Genomic DNA, 15,386 nt, shown 5'->3' with positions numbered 1-15,386 from the left:
TACAGGCAGTATTTCAGGTCACCGCAGTCCTCGTCCACCATGCACTCCTGTTGAGAGACAACAACCGTCATAGAACACACAACTTACATGTACAGTGGAGGATCTTGAAAAGAACTTGCCACTAGAAACCTTTGCAAGATCATGATTATTTTTAAGATCCCATGAAACTCTTATGAGATCTTGAGATTTGCAAGATCCCGAGAAACTTTTGGGAGATTTTGCAAACTTTCGCAATGTCGTAGTAGTTAGTCGTATATTATTCTGCTGCACCCAAATCTGATGAACGCCCAGTGTTTCATGGGTTGTGAAAGAAACTTTATGCTAATCAGAGATTTAGTTTGACTCTGCTCCAGCTGTGAGAGGAAACAGCGTCTGCCAAAAACAACAGCCTCTTTTAAAAAAACGTCTTTTTATTCATCCTTCATCTTTGCTGCCTGTGGGAAACCGGCACAGAGACGGAGCCGAGACCCTGAGAGGCCGTCTGGACCAAAGTCAACGTCTGGACGCAGAGATCTGTCTGTCGTCAAACGCTGAACATCAGGATGATGACGGACGTAACAAAAGCATCTGCTTCTGTCCTCTACCCCCCCCCCCAACACCTCTGCTGGGTCTGTCTTTAAAAATATATACAAGTGATCAGGGAGCGAGTTTCTGTCTCAGACGTTAAGGCAAAATGAAGCGATTGTCTCCGTGACCTTTGACCGGTCCATCTAATCAGATCGTCTCACAGCCTGAGTGGACGTTTGTGCCAAATCTGAAGGACATTTAACAAGAATGGGACTTTTTGTGCCTGTGAGGAGGAAATAAATTAGTTTTATCAGTTTGTTCCCCTCCTCACGTTTCTCATTATGCAGTTTGCATGTTCACCCTGTGTCTGCATGGGTGGGTGGGGGTGGGGCTGAATTAATATTTAAATAAATTTAAATAAAAATAAATTAAATTAAATTAAATAACATAAAATAAAATAAAATAAAATAAATTACAGTTAAAAAATAAATAAAATAAAATAAAAAATAAAATTAAATTAAATTGAATCAAATTTAAAATTTAAAATAAAAAAAAATAAAATAAAATAAAATACAATTAAAAATAAATAAAATAAAATAAAATACAGTTAAAAAATAAATAATATACATTAAAAATAAAATACAATTAAAATTAAGCTAAATTAAATTAAATTAAATCAAATTAAAAATTTAAAATAAAATAAATAAAATAAATAAAATACAGTTAAAAAAATAAAATACGATTAAAAAAAATACAATAAAAATTAAATTAAATTAAATCAAATTAAAAATTAAATCAAATTTAAAATAAATAAATAAAATATAATAAAATAAAATAAAATAACTACCTTCTAAATACCCAATCAGGGAATTGAAATAATTTATAAAAAGACTCCTTTTAAAATTAAATTGAGAAGAATTACCCTTTAATGAAAATCTTTTTTTCCCTCATATGGATGTTTAATTAAAACGCAGACACACTCTGGAAACGTCCCCACGCTGCCTTACACTTTATCTTAATGAACTTCACATGATCTCACATGTCGTTAGTCTCTCAGGCCCAGCAGCAACGTACAGTGACACCTCGCTATAAAAACAGAAGGGAAAGAGAGAAAGCTGAGCCTTAAATGATCTATAAACCAGACTGTGCTGTTTGTTAAGTTGATGCAGCTGTTTGGCTCCAACGCAGACATAAATAATAACTCAGATGTGTCATGTCTGTTTATAGAACTGAGCTCGTAGCAGTTTCATTCATTTAGATTGGACCTGATTTCAGCTTGTTTTGGCTGTAAATGCTACTATGATGCTGCACTTCCACATGAACCCCAGATGAGGGCAGCAGCAGGCAACGTACACCGATCAGCCGCAGTAAATAACATTTAATCATCTTGTGCTAATTCAGTGTTCTGCTGGGAAACTTCTGGACCTGGCATTCATTGGTGTGGATGTTACTTAGACATGTAGCACCCACCTAGACCAGACCAGGCACCCCCACCCCATAGCAATGACACTCCTTGATGGCAGCAGCCATCCCCAGCAGGATGCAGCCTGACACAGACACACACACAAAAACACTTTAGGAACAACTAAAAAAAAAACATGAAGAACAGCACAAGGTGTTGACCTGGCCTCCAAATTCACTAGATCCCAAACTGATCAAGTATCTGTGGGATGATCCACAGAGGCCCCTCCCCTCAAATACCCCCCGACTAACAACATCCTGTTACCAGACACCACAGGACACCCTCAGAAGGGACATGTCCATTCTCTGATGAGTCACTGTGATGCCAGCTGAAGACGTCATGTAGTCCACCGCAGCAAACACTGCCTGTCATGTGAAGACATTTGAATGACGACACAATACGCATCTTTGAATCTCTTCCTCTGTGCAGAACCGGCAACGCTGCCTGCAGCGGTCTGAGTGACCGGGAGGCTCAGGAAGAAGTTAATGCACGTCAAACTGATCCCAAACCAGCCCAGATTTTGTCCCACAACTCCATTCTGACCCAACTCAAAACCACCCCAACAGGGAGTAAAATGGCCCGATCTAGAAACAGTGATCTGCGCCATCCCTGGGGATCTGAGAAGACAAAATCTGCAACTGAAAATAAACAAATAAGAAGCCAAGTATCAAAACATAAAAGGTAATTTATTCAAAAGTCGTCCAGAACTGAATCAAAATGATCTTTAAACTGAAATAAACGTTTTCTACACTTACTTTTAGTTTGAGTATGACATTTAGTTCAAGATCAAAATCTGAATTTTCAGTTTCATTCATTCATCTTCTGTAACCACTTGTCCTCTGGAGGGTCACGGGAGGGGCTGGAGCCTATCCCAGCTGTCATTGGTCTAGAGACAGGGTCCACCCTGGACAGGTCTCCAGTCTATCACAGGGCTAACACAGAGAGACACTCACACTTATGGCCAATTTAGAATCACCAATGAACCTAACCAGCATGTCTTTGGATGGTGGGAGGAAGCTGGAGAACCTGGAGAGAACCCACGCAGACACAGGGAGAACATGCACACGACTTCACAAGCCCCCAGCTTTCAATTTCAAATCTTTTTTCTATTTTTTTTTTTCAGGTTAGTGAAACTTTTTGGCTCCACAGAGTCGCAGCCTGCGCGACCTCACTTCCAGATGCCAGTAAATCCTGCACGCCGGACCTTTAAAGGTGCAAAGGGAGCAGCCACCAAGCACCGACTGTACAATGTGTCCTGTGAAGTTTAGTTTTATCGTGGTCTGTCCTCATCGAATGGAAACAACAGATCAGCTTAACCCAAACGAAGCAAGAATCAAGTTCCAGTGAATGCAAAGGAACAAACTAAAACCTCGAAATGACTTTGGACCACCTACGATTTATTTGGTTTGAACATTTTTGGCAGCTCTGAGCGTTCCTTTGTTTTAAAATCACCCAAAAACGTTCAGATTCCCTCTAAAGTCGTGCTACCGTAAGTTAACAACCGAGACTTCACCTGGAGGGGGACATTTCTATACAGTTAGCACTACTCCCCCCCCTCCCTCGTCTGGCTCTGAGGCTTTCTTTCTTGCTTCCCTTGCATTTTTTCTTCTTTTTTTTTTTTCCCAGCAGCGAGCTCCATTAACACAACCACCATCTGTACGGCTGCCAGGAAAACAAAAAAAAAAGATCAAAACCGTAAAGTAAAACGGAGAAACATGCAGCAGGCAGCAGTAATGGCCTCGGTCCACACCGCCGCTTGGAAGTATGAAAAGTACATGTGTAGTATGTCTCTGCAGGATGAGCTCACTCTTTGTAGAAACAAGTTGAGACAATGCAGCCACAGTCTCGTGAAGATGTTTCCAGAGGTTGAGGGGAAACGTTGCATTTAATTGAAGTGCTTTCTGAAAGTCTTTGCATTTCAGGCTGGGTTTTGTGTTCCCTCTATCCTTTAGACTTTACTTTGCATCAGGACCAGGTGAGGATGCATGGGAGGAGGGGGGAAAAGACTCACATGATCCACGCTGTTCCACTGGCCAGAGATCTCCATGTGGACGTGAGAAAGACGAGTCTCTCCTGTTCTGTTGTCAGTTTCCTGCACACAACAGAGACGGAGAGAGGGAGTGACGTCAGGCGCCCAGGACAGAAAGCAGCTGCTCGTCCTCCCAGTTTTTCCTGCATCACAACAAAAACTACAAATCTGAGCCACCCACCTCATCGGTTCTGTCCAGCACCCGAAGAGTCCCGTCTCCTGCTTTTATCACCTTAGTGGTCTGGTTGTGGCGGTGGTGGTTGTGGTGAGGGCGCGCGTCCAGAGAGGATGACTTAGCACTCTCTGTGGTTATCTGTTGGGGGGGGGGGGAATCATAAATCTGATATATAAGATGCAACACTTCCAGTTTTTCTTTCACACATCTGTTGTCAGACCTGAATCCTCCAGGTGGACTCTGTTTCATTTCCATTTCTTGGATGAGATTAAAGGAAACAAAGCTCGCAGATAATTCAAACCAGACCTCAGCCTCCTATCACGAGTGGACAGTGTCCCCCTGAGCCACTACTGCTTTCAGGACGAGCTGACAGTCCTGAGACAGAGAGCAGGCGTGGATGGAAACTATGTGCAGTGCTGCAGCGCATACCTAAACCTGGTAGTCAACAACCAAAACTGGAATCATTCTAAGTTTCTTTAGGTGTGATTCTTCTCTGATTTAATAAAAACAGACCTGGTCCACTGCCTCCTCCAGTAGGTGCTGGGTGTCCTCCATCAGCGCCTCCACCTCCCGGAACATGTCGTTCAGGCTGACCGGGCCGCGCTCCAGGGCGTCCCGCAGGACCACTGCCCCGCTCCGCGCCGTTACGCCTCCTGCCCACAGCAGGCACAAACTCACGAACCCGCTCAGCAGCGTGGTGCCGGACATCTTTTCCTTCTCTTCCTGCTCCTGGTCTGTCTGTCTGTCTGGATGTCTGGATGTCTCTGTGTGTGTCTGCGTGTGGCGCAGCAGCAGCGGCGGCAGCAGGAGGAACCAGGAGCGCTGTGACGCACGGAGGGCGCACTGTAGACAGCTGGATCCGTTTTATTTGGAAAGTATGAGGAGGAGTGGTGGAGGTGGAGGAGGAGGAGGAGGAGATGGGGGGAGGTGTGGTGAGGGGGCTATTAACCGGAACAGATCAGGTTTGGAAACATTTGGTGAAGTAAATGTCAAAAAAATAATAATAAAAAAAGAAAAAGACATAAACGTGTCCGCAGTGAAAACGGATCAGATGAATGACAGATGTGATCCAAGAGGAAACAGAAGACACTCCACTGGCCTTAAAGTGGATAAAAGCACAAAACTATGCACCGCTCCTCTTAATAGATGAGATTTTTATTAAGTGATGGACTAAATTGAACAGACTTTAATGATTATTTTCACGAGCATAGCCTCAAACTAACCGCACATGATGACTCCTGTGAGTTGTACTCGCATATAAAGACCAGTAGATGGAGATATTATCACGTTTTATCCGGGACTGTGCATAAGGCCAGTTTGTAGCGAATGTCACTCCTCAACAATGAATGGTCTGCAGGCTGTACAGGTGAGAAGTGAACTACAAGATGAGTTCCCAAAAACAAAAGTGTTCTTAGTTGTCTTTTTTTCAGGTAAACTACCTCAGATCTAGTGGAGCCTCTTTCCTGAGAGAAAACCACCGCTGCTCATTTGAATCACAATACAGTCCTACTAAAAAAATGGGACTCAATGTCTGAATCAATAGTCGTCATTGTCTGAATGAACCTGGATGTGTTGTCTTCTTTTTACAACTTGTTTCAGCAAAATTACAAAAGCTCCTTTTGTTTAGTTTTAGTCTTGCTGCAAACTCTTGCATAGTTCTTCTTCTATTATACTTCCTGCAAATGCCAAATACCTCTTTGTTTAAATAGTGCCGTGTGTGTGTTAGCATATAGATATAGACCTATGCTTGTTCATCTTGCACACATTTACGCACAAACTTTATCTTGTGCACACAGCGACACTATCTTCATTTCTGCATAAAACTGACTCAAAACGTCAGCAGATCTTTGTTTTAGTTTGATGTGACCTCCTTGTGCAGCAGTTACCAGCAACTAAACATTTCCAGTAACTGCTGATCAGTGGTCTACAGCAGCTTGGAGGAATTTTAGCCCATTCCTCAGAACAGAACCACTTCAGTTCTGAGATGTTGGTGGGTTTCCTCACATCAACTGCTTGCTTCAGGTCCTTCCACAACATTTCTACTGGATTAAGGTCAGGACTTTTCATGCAGGAGTTTCACTAACTCATTTTTACATTGCTGAGTTAAGTGCTTTGCTGCGGGGTTTCCCAGAGGGGGAAAAAAACTGCTCGACAAGTTCAAGGCTCAGGTTCCTCCTGGATATCTTTGGAAGCACTGGGAACGGCAGCCTTTTCAAATCCTGCACCAGCTCCGTCAAGTTAACCACGCACACACAAAACAGTGATTTTCAAAATAAAAGCCTGAGAAAGTAGACCTCATCTGTTGGGTTCTAATTTAAAGGTGTGAATCTGCTGTGTGATATTATGTGCTCAAAGTTGAAACAAATTATTTATACAAATTATTATTACTAATTAGAAAATTAATGAGGAACATTCATTCATTCATTCATCTTCTGTAACTGCTTATTCCTGTGAAGGGTCGCGGGGGTCTGCTGGAGCCTATCCCAGCTGTCATCGGGCGAGAGGTGGGGTCCACCCTGGACAGGTCGCCAGTCTATCGCGGCCAATTTAGAATCACCAATGAACCTAACCAGCATGTCTTTGGACGGTGGGAGGAAGCTGGAGAACCTGGTGAGAACCCACGCAGACACAGGGAGAACATGCAAACTCCACACAGAAAGGAACCAGTCGGCCCATGGATTCGAACCCGGGACTTTCTTGCTGTGAGGCATCAGTGCTAACCACCACTCCACTGTGCCACCCTTAATGAGAAACAAAAGACAGAAAAGAAAGTGCCACAAATCCAGTATTACAAATGAGCCTATAATTAGATGATGAATACATCTACTGCTACTACTCTTGCCAAAATTAACATTTACATAAGGACTGTGTTAATATTAAAATAAACCCTGTTGGTTGCTAGTTGTTTCCTAGTCTTAATGACTAGAAGTTTATCAGTTTTTAATTGTCAGAAAGTCCTTGTATTTTTATGCATTTCAGTTTCAAGACAGACGATCAACTTAGCTCATCAGTTATTCCCATTCATTGCCCAGCAATGATAATAAATAAATAAATAAATAAGTAACAAACTGGATACCAAATTTCCCACAGGATTAATAAAGTATCTAATCTAATCTAATAATAATTAAAATAATAGAAAAACATGCAATAATTCACAAAAACAAACAAAGTAAGAAAGACAATGTACTTTCTATTGTAAAATGTAGAGCATATGATCTTTTTTAAATATATATACTGTATATTTTTGGTTTAAAAATAAATTCCTTGTGTGTGTACGCATGCATGGCAATAGATAAGATGTGATTATTTTGACTCAAATTATATGAAACTATTTTATTTTATTTTATCACTGGGGTCGGTGGAAGTCTATTTTATTCTGGAAAATCCCTACCCGGAAGTCGTGTCTCGGTGCAGCGGTTGGACTTGACCAAAGTCTACAACACGGGGGTCGGCAGACACAAGGCGGCTATCATGTGAGGAACAGGTCGCTGAAAGAGAACCGCGGCGCTGACGGTAATGTGTTAACCGGCCTCGGAGGATAATTTGTGACTCCCTTCGCCGACATATTGAGCCCTGAACGCCGGTCGACTCCAGCGGGACTGCTGTCACTTCACCGGCTGTTGGTTTTAAATGGACTCTGCGGAGCGAGGAGCTGACAGACGCACTTTCCTCTGAGCGTGAGTCCACGAGCCGAGCGCTGGTCAGGAATGTTATTTTGAAATGCTTCAAATCTCACGTTCAGCTCACTGACAAGGAAATGATTATTTTTAAATGATTATTATTATTTTTTATCTTTGACTAATGTATTTTTTTTTTCAAAGCTAAGGGTTGTGGAGCTTAATTATTTATAATTTGCTGTAACTTATACATTGTGCAACAGGTGACATGCGCAGGCCACAAACAAAAGAAGGTCCAGTCAGTGATAACTACAGATAAACATTAATCATTGGTTTAATTAATCATATACCGTCATCCTAACCTAATAAAACACTCAAACTCTTATATTTATCTATATATTCTACCAGAAAACCAACGTGCAGCAATTACACGTTTGGTCAAAATCAGACTTATTTGTATTTAACAAAAAAAAAATAAAAAATACAGAAAACATTAAGCTAAACCTATACTGCACTCCTAGTTACTGCAAAACAATAAATAAGGGGAAAAAAAATATGTGTATTTAAAAACAAACAAACACTGGATATAAAATTCAAATTAGCTAGCTAGTTTTTGCTAGCAAGATAAGATTTAGCTAAGCCAAATTTACCCAGATTTTTGTGCTTTATAAAATTTTAAAACATCAGTTTTGTTGGGCTTGTATGGAACTTGTTCCACAATAAGTAAGCAAAAACTGAAGTCTAAAGTTGTAGGAAGAAATCAAATGAAACTAGCAGTTTGGACGCTATCTAACTCAAAGCCAACTAGCTTTAGCTTAGCAGAGTAGTCCCAGACTCTAGAGATTCTCTAGCTCATTTTATTCAGTTAAGTTACCTTTTAAATGTCAATAACTACCTTTAAAAACACTCCAGGAGAACTTAAATAACATCAAACTTCAAACCGGCTAGCTAGCTAGCTATTGCTAACAAGCTAATTGAGTTAAACCAAATGAGCCCACCTTTCCCTGCTTTATGAAGTTTAAAGAAGAAGTTTTGACCAGTTAGTATGTAAATTGTATTGCATAAGTAAGAAAAAAGATTAATATGAAATTATAGAAAGACATTTATAGGGGGGAAGGAATGAAACTGTCTGAAAGCTAACTAGCCTAGCTTAGCATGGTAGTCTCCTAGGACTCAGAAGTTGAATTTAAACTGTTAAATGTGTACAGCCTGGTACAAAAACCTGTTTAGGTCTCCGTCAGTAATTTCTCTATACATGACAACTGTATGGTAGAGAATTTTTATGTAATTCAAACCTTTAAGTGAATTTAAGGGTGTCGGCTCGGGTTAGGAGGCACTGCCAAGATGCCGATGGCTAGAGATGCCACAGTGGGATTCAAAATTGTTCTTCGGGAAACTTATGGGTGACCTCTCAAAGGGTTCATCCGTCTTTATAAACAGCCAATGATCTGATCTCTTTATTTAAAGTGTTATGTCGTAGTGCCTCATCTGCTCGTCCTGCAAGACGTGAAATCCAGTCAAGCACAGAAAGCTCATCTCATCTTATAACCCCCAGTTGTTGTAGACTAAAGTTTCAGCAGTGGGATAAGCTTTCACTCGGTTTGCACATGAGTGAAGTAATGGATTAGTTTTCATGAGAGTCTGGAGTCCGCCGTGCTCCGTTCATTTACATGGATTACTTATATGAGGTAAATGAGCATTACGTAGAGCAATTGTTGCAAGTAGCTTACAGTTTGCTGAATGCGAGTGTTGCTCAGAAGCGGCTTGGTCAGCATAAAGGGCTGAAGGGTCAGACGTCCAGGAATCGGCCAAATTCCTGTTAAATGCTGGTTTTAAACGTTAGAAATGGCAAAACAGGAGCTACTTTGTTTTGTTTTTTTACAGCATTACTGTTAACTATGACATGTTTGGTTTTAATACCACCCTACAGCAGACCACTGCTATGTGGGATTTAGAGTTTTCTGCATTTACTTTTCTAGACACTGGAAAACCAAAAAAAAAAACTAATAGACTCTATAGATAAATATTTAGTGACTTTACTGACTAAACCCATAGTTTTCCAGCAGTGTGTTGTATCTCTAGTGTTTAAATACAGTATTTATACAGCAGCCAATTTAGAGCAAGCCAAAGGCATGTTTACATTTAGTGTTACTCGCAAAACACACAGTGTGCAACCTTGAGGTCCGACAAATGTGTAAAATATATTTCCTTTTCGTCAAACTTCTCCAATGCCTCTAGTTCAAACATTGAATATCTTTGTTATATATGTTTGCTCGCTCGCAGTATTCTACCTTTCTTGGCACGTTCTTGTCTTGGCAAACCAAGAGTCAGATTATAGAGCTGCAGGTGGTGGGGAAAAACTCCACAGGATGACTTAAATGTTCATTCCAGGTAAATGGAGCGGGATATATTGAATTAGAGGTCTGGGTTTGCCTCTTGGCATTTGGTATCATTACTGGTAGACTGAGACATTCAGATGTACCTTTGAAGACACAAACTGCTGCAAAAATATCGGACTCATGGCGCAGTCCTTAGGGATTAAGGTTAAACTTCAGAGTGATGTCAGACATGGGGCTAATTTGAAGTCTCAAGACAAACCTGCAAAAGTTGAAATAGAGTCCTGGTTTCTCTTCATTCAAACACAAAGCTAAAACAAAGACCTGTTCTAAATGATTGATGGGGAGTTATGAGAGGTTGCCATAGCTACTGTAGCCCGGACCTTACGGAGACCCTAACGCCGTAGCCTGACGTGCACCACAAGAGCTGTGATTGGTCCTCTTGGTAGTAGGGTGTTTCATCTTTAGTATTTCCAGCTGCTTCTCCATCTCCGCAGTTTTTGAATCGATTGTTTTGGATCAATAAAGATGGAACGCATCGAGGAAAGGTTAACTGAGGAGGTTCGGAGACAAAAACATTTGTGCGGCTCGTCTTCGGCGAAATTTCGGCAAAAGTCGCCATTGTTGAAAGCGAAGCAGGAAACAAAAATTAACCCAACTGGTGTTTGAACAAAGTGAGCCAGGCTGACGAGCACACAAGTATAAATGGCTTTCACCGGCGTAGGCTACGTATGTAGGTTACACCGTCTATGTCCCGCAGATTTATAAACCACATTTGGAACATATCTGGGTGTGGCCCAGCTGAACACTCATCTGTAATTAGAGGAGTTTGTTGAGATTAACCTGGGTGTTATCCTGTTTATTTTTTCGATTAATTTATCCATAATGGCCACAAACTCCAGACTTGAGGTAGAATGGGTGTGAAACCTTTTGGAGACATTAGATGTTAAGACTGCGTTGTACCTACAACAGCCCTTTTGAGCGAGTCCTTTTGCCTTTGCTTTGTTTTTGGATATACCATGACCTGGATGACTGAAAAACTTCAGACGTTTATTCATTTAAATTAAACTAAAAATACTTTGATGTGCACTAATAGACGTTGTCCTTTAGTTGGTGTTTGAGTGGTGCTGTGTTTGATTCAGTTCAGTTTGTAAATCCTAACAGCGCTGACTCTATGCAGTTCCTACTCATGCTTTCATCTTCACTTCCAACGACCGCACAGCCAACCCCCGAGATGTTGATCTTGGACCATTTCGTGCTGGTGGTGTTTCCTTCTTAACAGTATCTGCCTCCGTGATGCCATGATGTAGAGGGGAAAGAAAAAAAAAAAAAGCCGTTGCACAAGCTGCCACTTCCTGGAATGAGCCTTTGACTTATAAGGGGGTGCCACTGCATGTATCGGCTCAGAGGGGGGAGAAGACAAAAATACACCAGGGAGCCGAGTGTCACTGTCGCTGACGGACCAGATGGGCTGCTGTCAGATGGTAGAGGCCAAGTTCCAGTGTGTTAGAGGTTTTTCCAAAGGTTGGGCTGAGAACAAAAGTTGGTTGGATGACTGAAATGATTCCTGGAAGAAAACCTTTGATTCCAAGTCTTCCACAGGGGAGCTGGGGATTATTTAACAATAAATAAAGTTGGTAGAAGAAATATGGTCTGCAGATTATAGGCCTGGCTTGGATTAATCAAACTTTTTGTGCCTAGCTCTGTAGAGCTCTTTTAACCAGTTTTGGGTTGTCAGTAAATGTTCTGTGTTGTTCAATCCTCTGCTTTCACTGTTTTAAGATCTGTCAACCTTGATGTTCTGGTTGCGTTAGCTTTGCAGAGTCAAGGAACATGATTGCAAGTTTTGTTTTTTAATTCCGCTTCAGTTTCTCTTGATCTAGATCTATATTCAAACTGGACTTTCTGCAGTTTGAACAAAACCCAGCTTTCATTATTGCTTAGAAAGATGAGATGAAGCATGAGCAGCAGCTTTTCCACATCTTCTCTTATCAAACTGTATATTTTGCTTATGTTGAAATGCCTCTCCAGAGGTCTGCAATATAGAGGTCGGGTTGCAGACTGGGGAAGAGTTTTTTCAAAGCTAGCATGCTGCACACCAGCAGTCCACGGGGCTCATTCATATATTGGCCTCCAAAATCCTACACCTCCCGAGGACACGCAGATCCAAATCCTACCTCGTACGTTGGGGTCTTAAATTTAATCTAAACCAACACTGAGTCTAGACAGTCTATTTCATTGTAAGCCTGTGACACAAGCACCAATGAGGGCTGCGCTGTTTAGATGAACTGTACTCACACCCAGTTGGTTTTGTTATTTAATTTTTAAAATCTGTGCAGCTAAGATTTATCTGCACATGATCACACTGGCTGCTACAGTCAAGATATCCTTAAAGTCACCCAGTTGCTGTGCTCGGTGGACATACTGTGCGCCATTTAACGTCACAGCTGCTCTCAAGTTGTAGGTGTAATCCAGCCCCGTACGTTTACAGTGTGCCGTGTTAATACGGTGAGGATTAAGGGTTTGATTTCAGGGCTCACATGAACCAATTAAAGCCTGTCTCGGGCACAACCAAACATATGGCGCTCAAGTCAAGCTTCAGTAGTCTGTTGTAAGAGGGAGGCTTGACTCACCCAGACTTGGGGTTACTGTACTACACCATAGATTAAGGTGGGAGGGGAAGAAGTAGCACTGGTGTTAGAAGTAGTATTAAGTAGTATTAGAAGTAGCTCGTTGGTCCGGTACAGTTCAAATTTGTGTCTTTTTCTTCAATCTATTTGCACAGTAATACAAAATTTGGATTTAAAAAAAACGGTTGCTGAAAGACGAGGACTCTTATGTAGTCGTGCAAGATTTTACAATGGGTACTCTAGCTCAATTGAGTCAATTTTGGAGGATCTGATCAGGAATGTCCAGAATAGTGAAGCCTGTATTGGTGTCTGTTTTTGGGACCTCTATAAGTAATGACCTGGAAAAAGATCTGATCACACTTTGGATTGGATGTGAAATAAAAGTGTGTCAAATCTTAAATAAACTCTCACCTGAGGCTACTAAGTAAATGCAGCTATTTAACTTCACTTCCTTATCAATACAAACAAATTATGTCATCACAAAACATCTAGTGGCACTCGGCATTTCCAATTAAGTCCATGTTGACAAACCATTCCTTTTACAGTCATATTGGTTTTATTGGAGATGGTTGTAGCACTCCCTTGCGCTCCGTTTCAACCTTTGCACCAAAGACGACAATCAACACTCTGCCCTTATTAGTATTCAAAGAAACAGGCCCGCTGTGTTATGGTCAATCCCAAAAAGGAAACAATAACCCCATCTCAGAGAGCTGACTGGCTGTTGAATGTAGACGTTGTTATCTCGCTACCTATATATCTAAGACTCAATGGTAAACCTCATTCAGAGTCCTTTTGGAGGCTGTGTTATTCTTCACTCCATGGTAAGTACTAGCAGTAATGTGTTCTCATTGGGATTTGTTGGGGGTCCATTGGTTCTCATGTTGTAGAGATCAGTTTCCAGAGAGACTGAAGCAGAACATACTCAAGGACCTAGAAACATGGGTTATATTGTTCAGTTTATGTCTGGATATTATCAGTAACGTGATCAGGCTTTGATTTTTCAATGTCTGATTAAACTGGGCAGTATCTTAGGGTTGACGTTGTCTTTTTTAAGGTTGCTTTTGGTACATTGGGTAAGCGTGAGCATACCGAATGGATCCGGTTCAAAAGTTTGTATCCAGGTACCCATCATAGTTATGAAAGCTAGCTGTACCAAAAACAGGAAGTGTACCACTAATGGGGATGTGACATTAAAGTCACTTGCCTGTTTAAAGGTGTTCAGGCAGATCTTGACGCTCAGTTCCCTGTTGACAGACGAGGTTTGAAGATGAGCGAAACTTTTAGTGGGAACCTAGAAGTACTCCAGTTCACTGTAGGAAGTCCTAACACTTGGATTGTGACTGCTGGCCAGAGCTAGGAGAGGGGAATGAAGTTTGGATTAAAATGCATTTATTTGCGTCCTTGCCAGAAGTTGACAACATCCCAAACGTCTCTGTTTGATAAATGGAGCGAGAAACTGCAGGGTTAGGGTTAGGAATACATGTCACTAGGGATGTCCCGATCCGATCACGTGATCGGAAATCGGGGTCGATCACGTGGTTTCAGACTCGATCGGAATCGGACGTTACATCCCGATCAGGGATCGAATATATATATATATATTTATATTTATTCTCATTATTTTTTTTTATCAGATCTATAATATTTCAAAACAAATGGGAAAAATAACAGCTTAGTATTTGCTGTTATGTGGTGGTACAGAGTCAGACCGTCTCAACTCCACACAGAAACAACGTATGCGGCATGACGTCACTTTGGATCGGATCGGGACTCGGTATCGGCAGATACTCAAAATCAAATGACTCGGACTCGGACTCGGGGGCAAAAAAACCTGATCGGGACATCCCTACATGTCACCCACTTGGCTTTTTAAATTTTTTTGTCTCTGGAGTTTGATTAGCTCTGTCATTTCACTACTGGGCTGTATTTTCAAGCAGGCGTATCAGATTTTTAGGCTTGCTGTGACTTTGCTTTTCCTCTCTGTAGGCCTATGTGTGAATCCGGAGTGATTTCCATGCATTTGAATTTTGGCTATCTGGAGGTTATAGCTACTAGCCTGATATTTTCATCTGATTAACCAGACTCGATGCAAATCTTTCTTCCTCTTTCCTCCTACTGTTTTTAGACTGTGTTTTGACTCGCAGAAAGAGATGAGACAACCAGCACCAGTCAGTCAGATTTTTATCGTGCTTTCAGCCCTGGCATGGTAACGATCTGACAGATCACATGTCCAGGTAGAAGCATGCAGCGAGAAAGGAAATTACAGTAGATGTGTCTTGTTCAGGGTTGCTTTGGACTGCTGTTCACTGCAGTTTTCATGCGGGTGAAGACCTCGGACATGACGGTGCTTGGTCTGACAACACAGTTGAAACCTGAGAGTTTCTTACTATACAGTCTACCATACTACACAACAACCAGGAATCATGTCAAAAGGATTCTTCTTCCTGTGCAAATTGTAAAATATGGGCAGTGTTTACGCTGATGCTTAAACATAAAGCTTTAACAATAATGTTTTGTGACTAAGGATTAGGTTGCATAGCCCACAGGCTAAAGTTCGTCCCCAGCCATTGTGATTCTCTAATTTTAGCCTCCTGTTTAGGCAAGAAGAGCGCTTCTGTTGACCTTAGCTC

The 15,386-nt window shown here is 41.4% G+C and overlaps 2 protein-coding genes across 3 annotated transcripts in view; one reads left to right on the top strand and one right to left on the bottom strand.

Moving 5' to 3' along the window:
• dkk3b (dickkopf WNT signaling pathway inhibitor 3b) overlaps positions 1-4,946 on the bottom strand; it is an 8,183-nt gene extending 3,237 nt beyond the window's left edge. Inside the window, exons 1-4 of the mRNA XM_084554468.1 lie at positions 4,687-4,946; positions 4,180-4,311; positions 3,981-4,061; positions 1-47 (exon numbers count right to left, since the gene is read on the bottom strand). Of these exons, the coding sequence (XP_084410594.1) occupies positions 1-47; positions 3,981-4,061; positions 4,180-4,311; positions 4,687-4,881 (455 nt within the window). The 5' untranslated portion in view covers positions 4,882-4,946. The remainder of the gene's footprint in view (positions 48-3,980; positions 4,062-4,179; positions 4,312-4,686) is intronic.
• A 2,560-nt stretch (positions 4,947-7,506) lies between these two features.
• The window catches only part of mical2b (microtubule associated monooxygenase, calponin and LIM domain containing 2b), a 60,280-nt gene continuing 52,400 nt past the window's right edge, over positions 7,507-15,386 (top strand). For both annotated transcript variants that reach the window (XM_084554724.1, XM_084554725.1), the window contains exon 1: positions 7,507-7,850. The gene's annotated coding sequence lies outside the window, so the exon portion shown is untranslated. The remainder of the gene's footprint in view (positions 7,851-15,386) is intronic.

This window comes from Chelon labrosus (assembly GCF_963514085.1).
Source record: "Chelon labrosus genome assembly, chromosome: 11".
NCBI lineage: Eukaryota > Metazoa > Chordata > Actinopteri > Mugiliformes > Mugilidae > Chelon > Chelon labrosus.
This window is presented reverse-complemented; position numbering and strand designations above follow the sequence as displayed.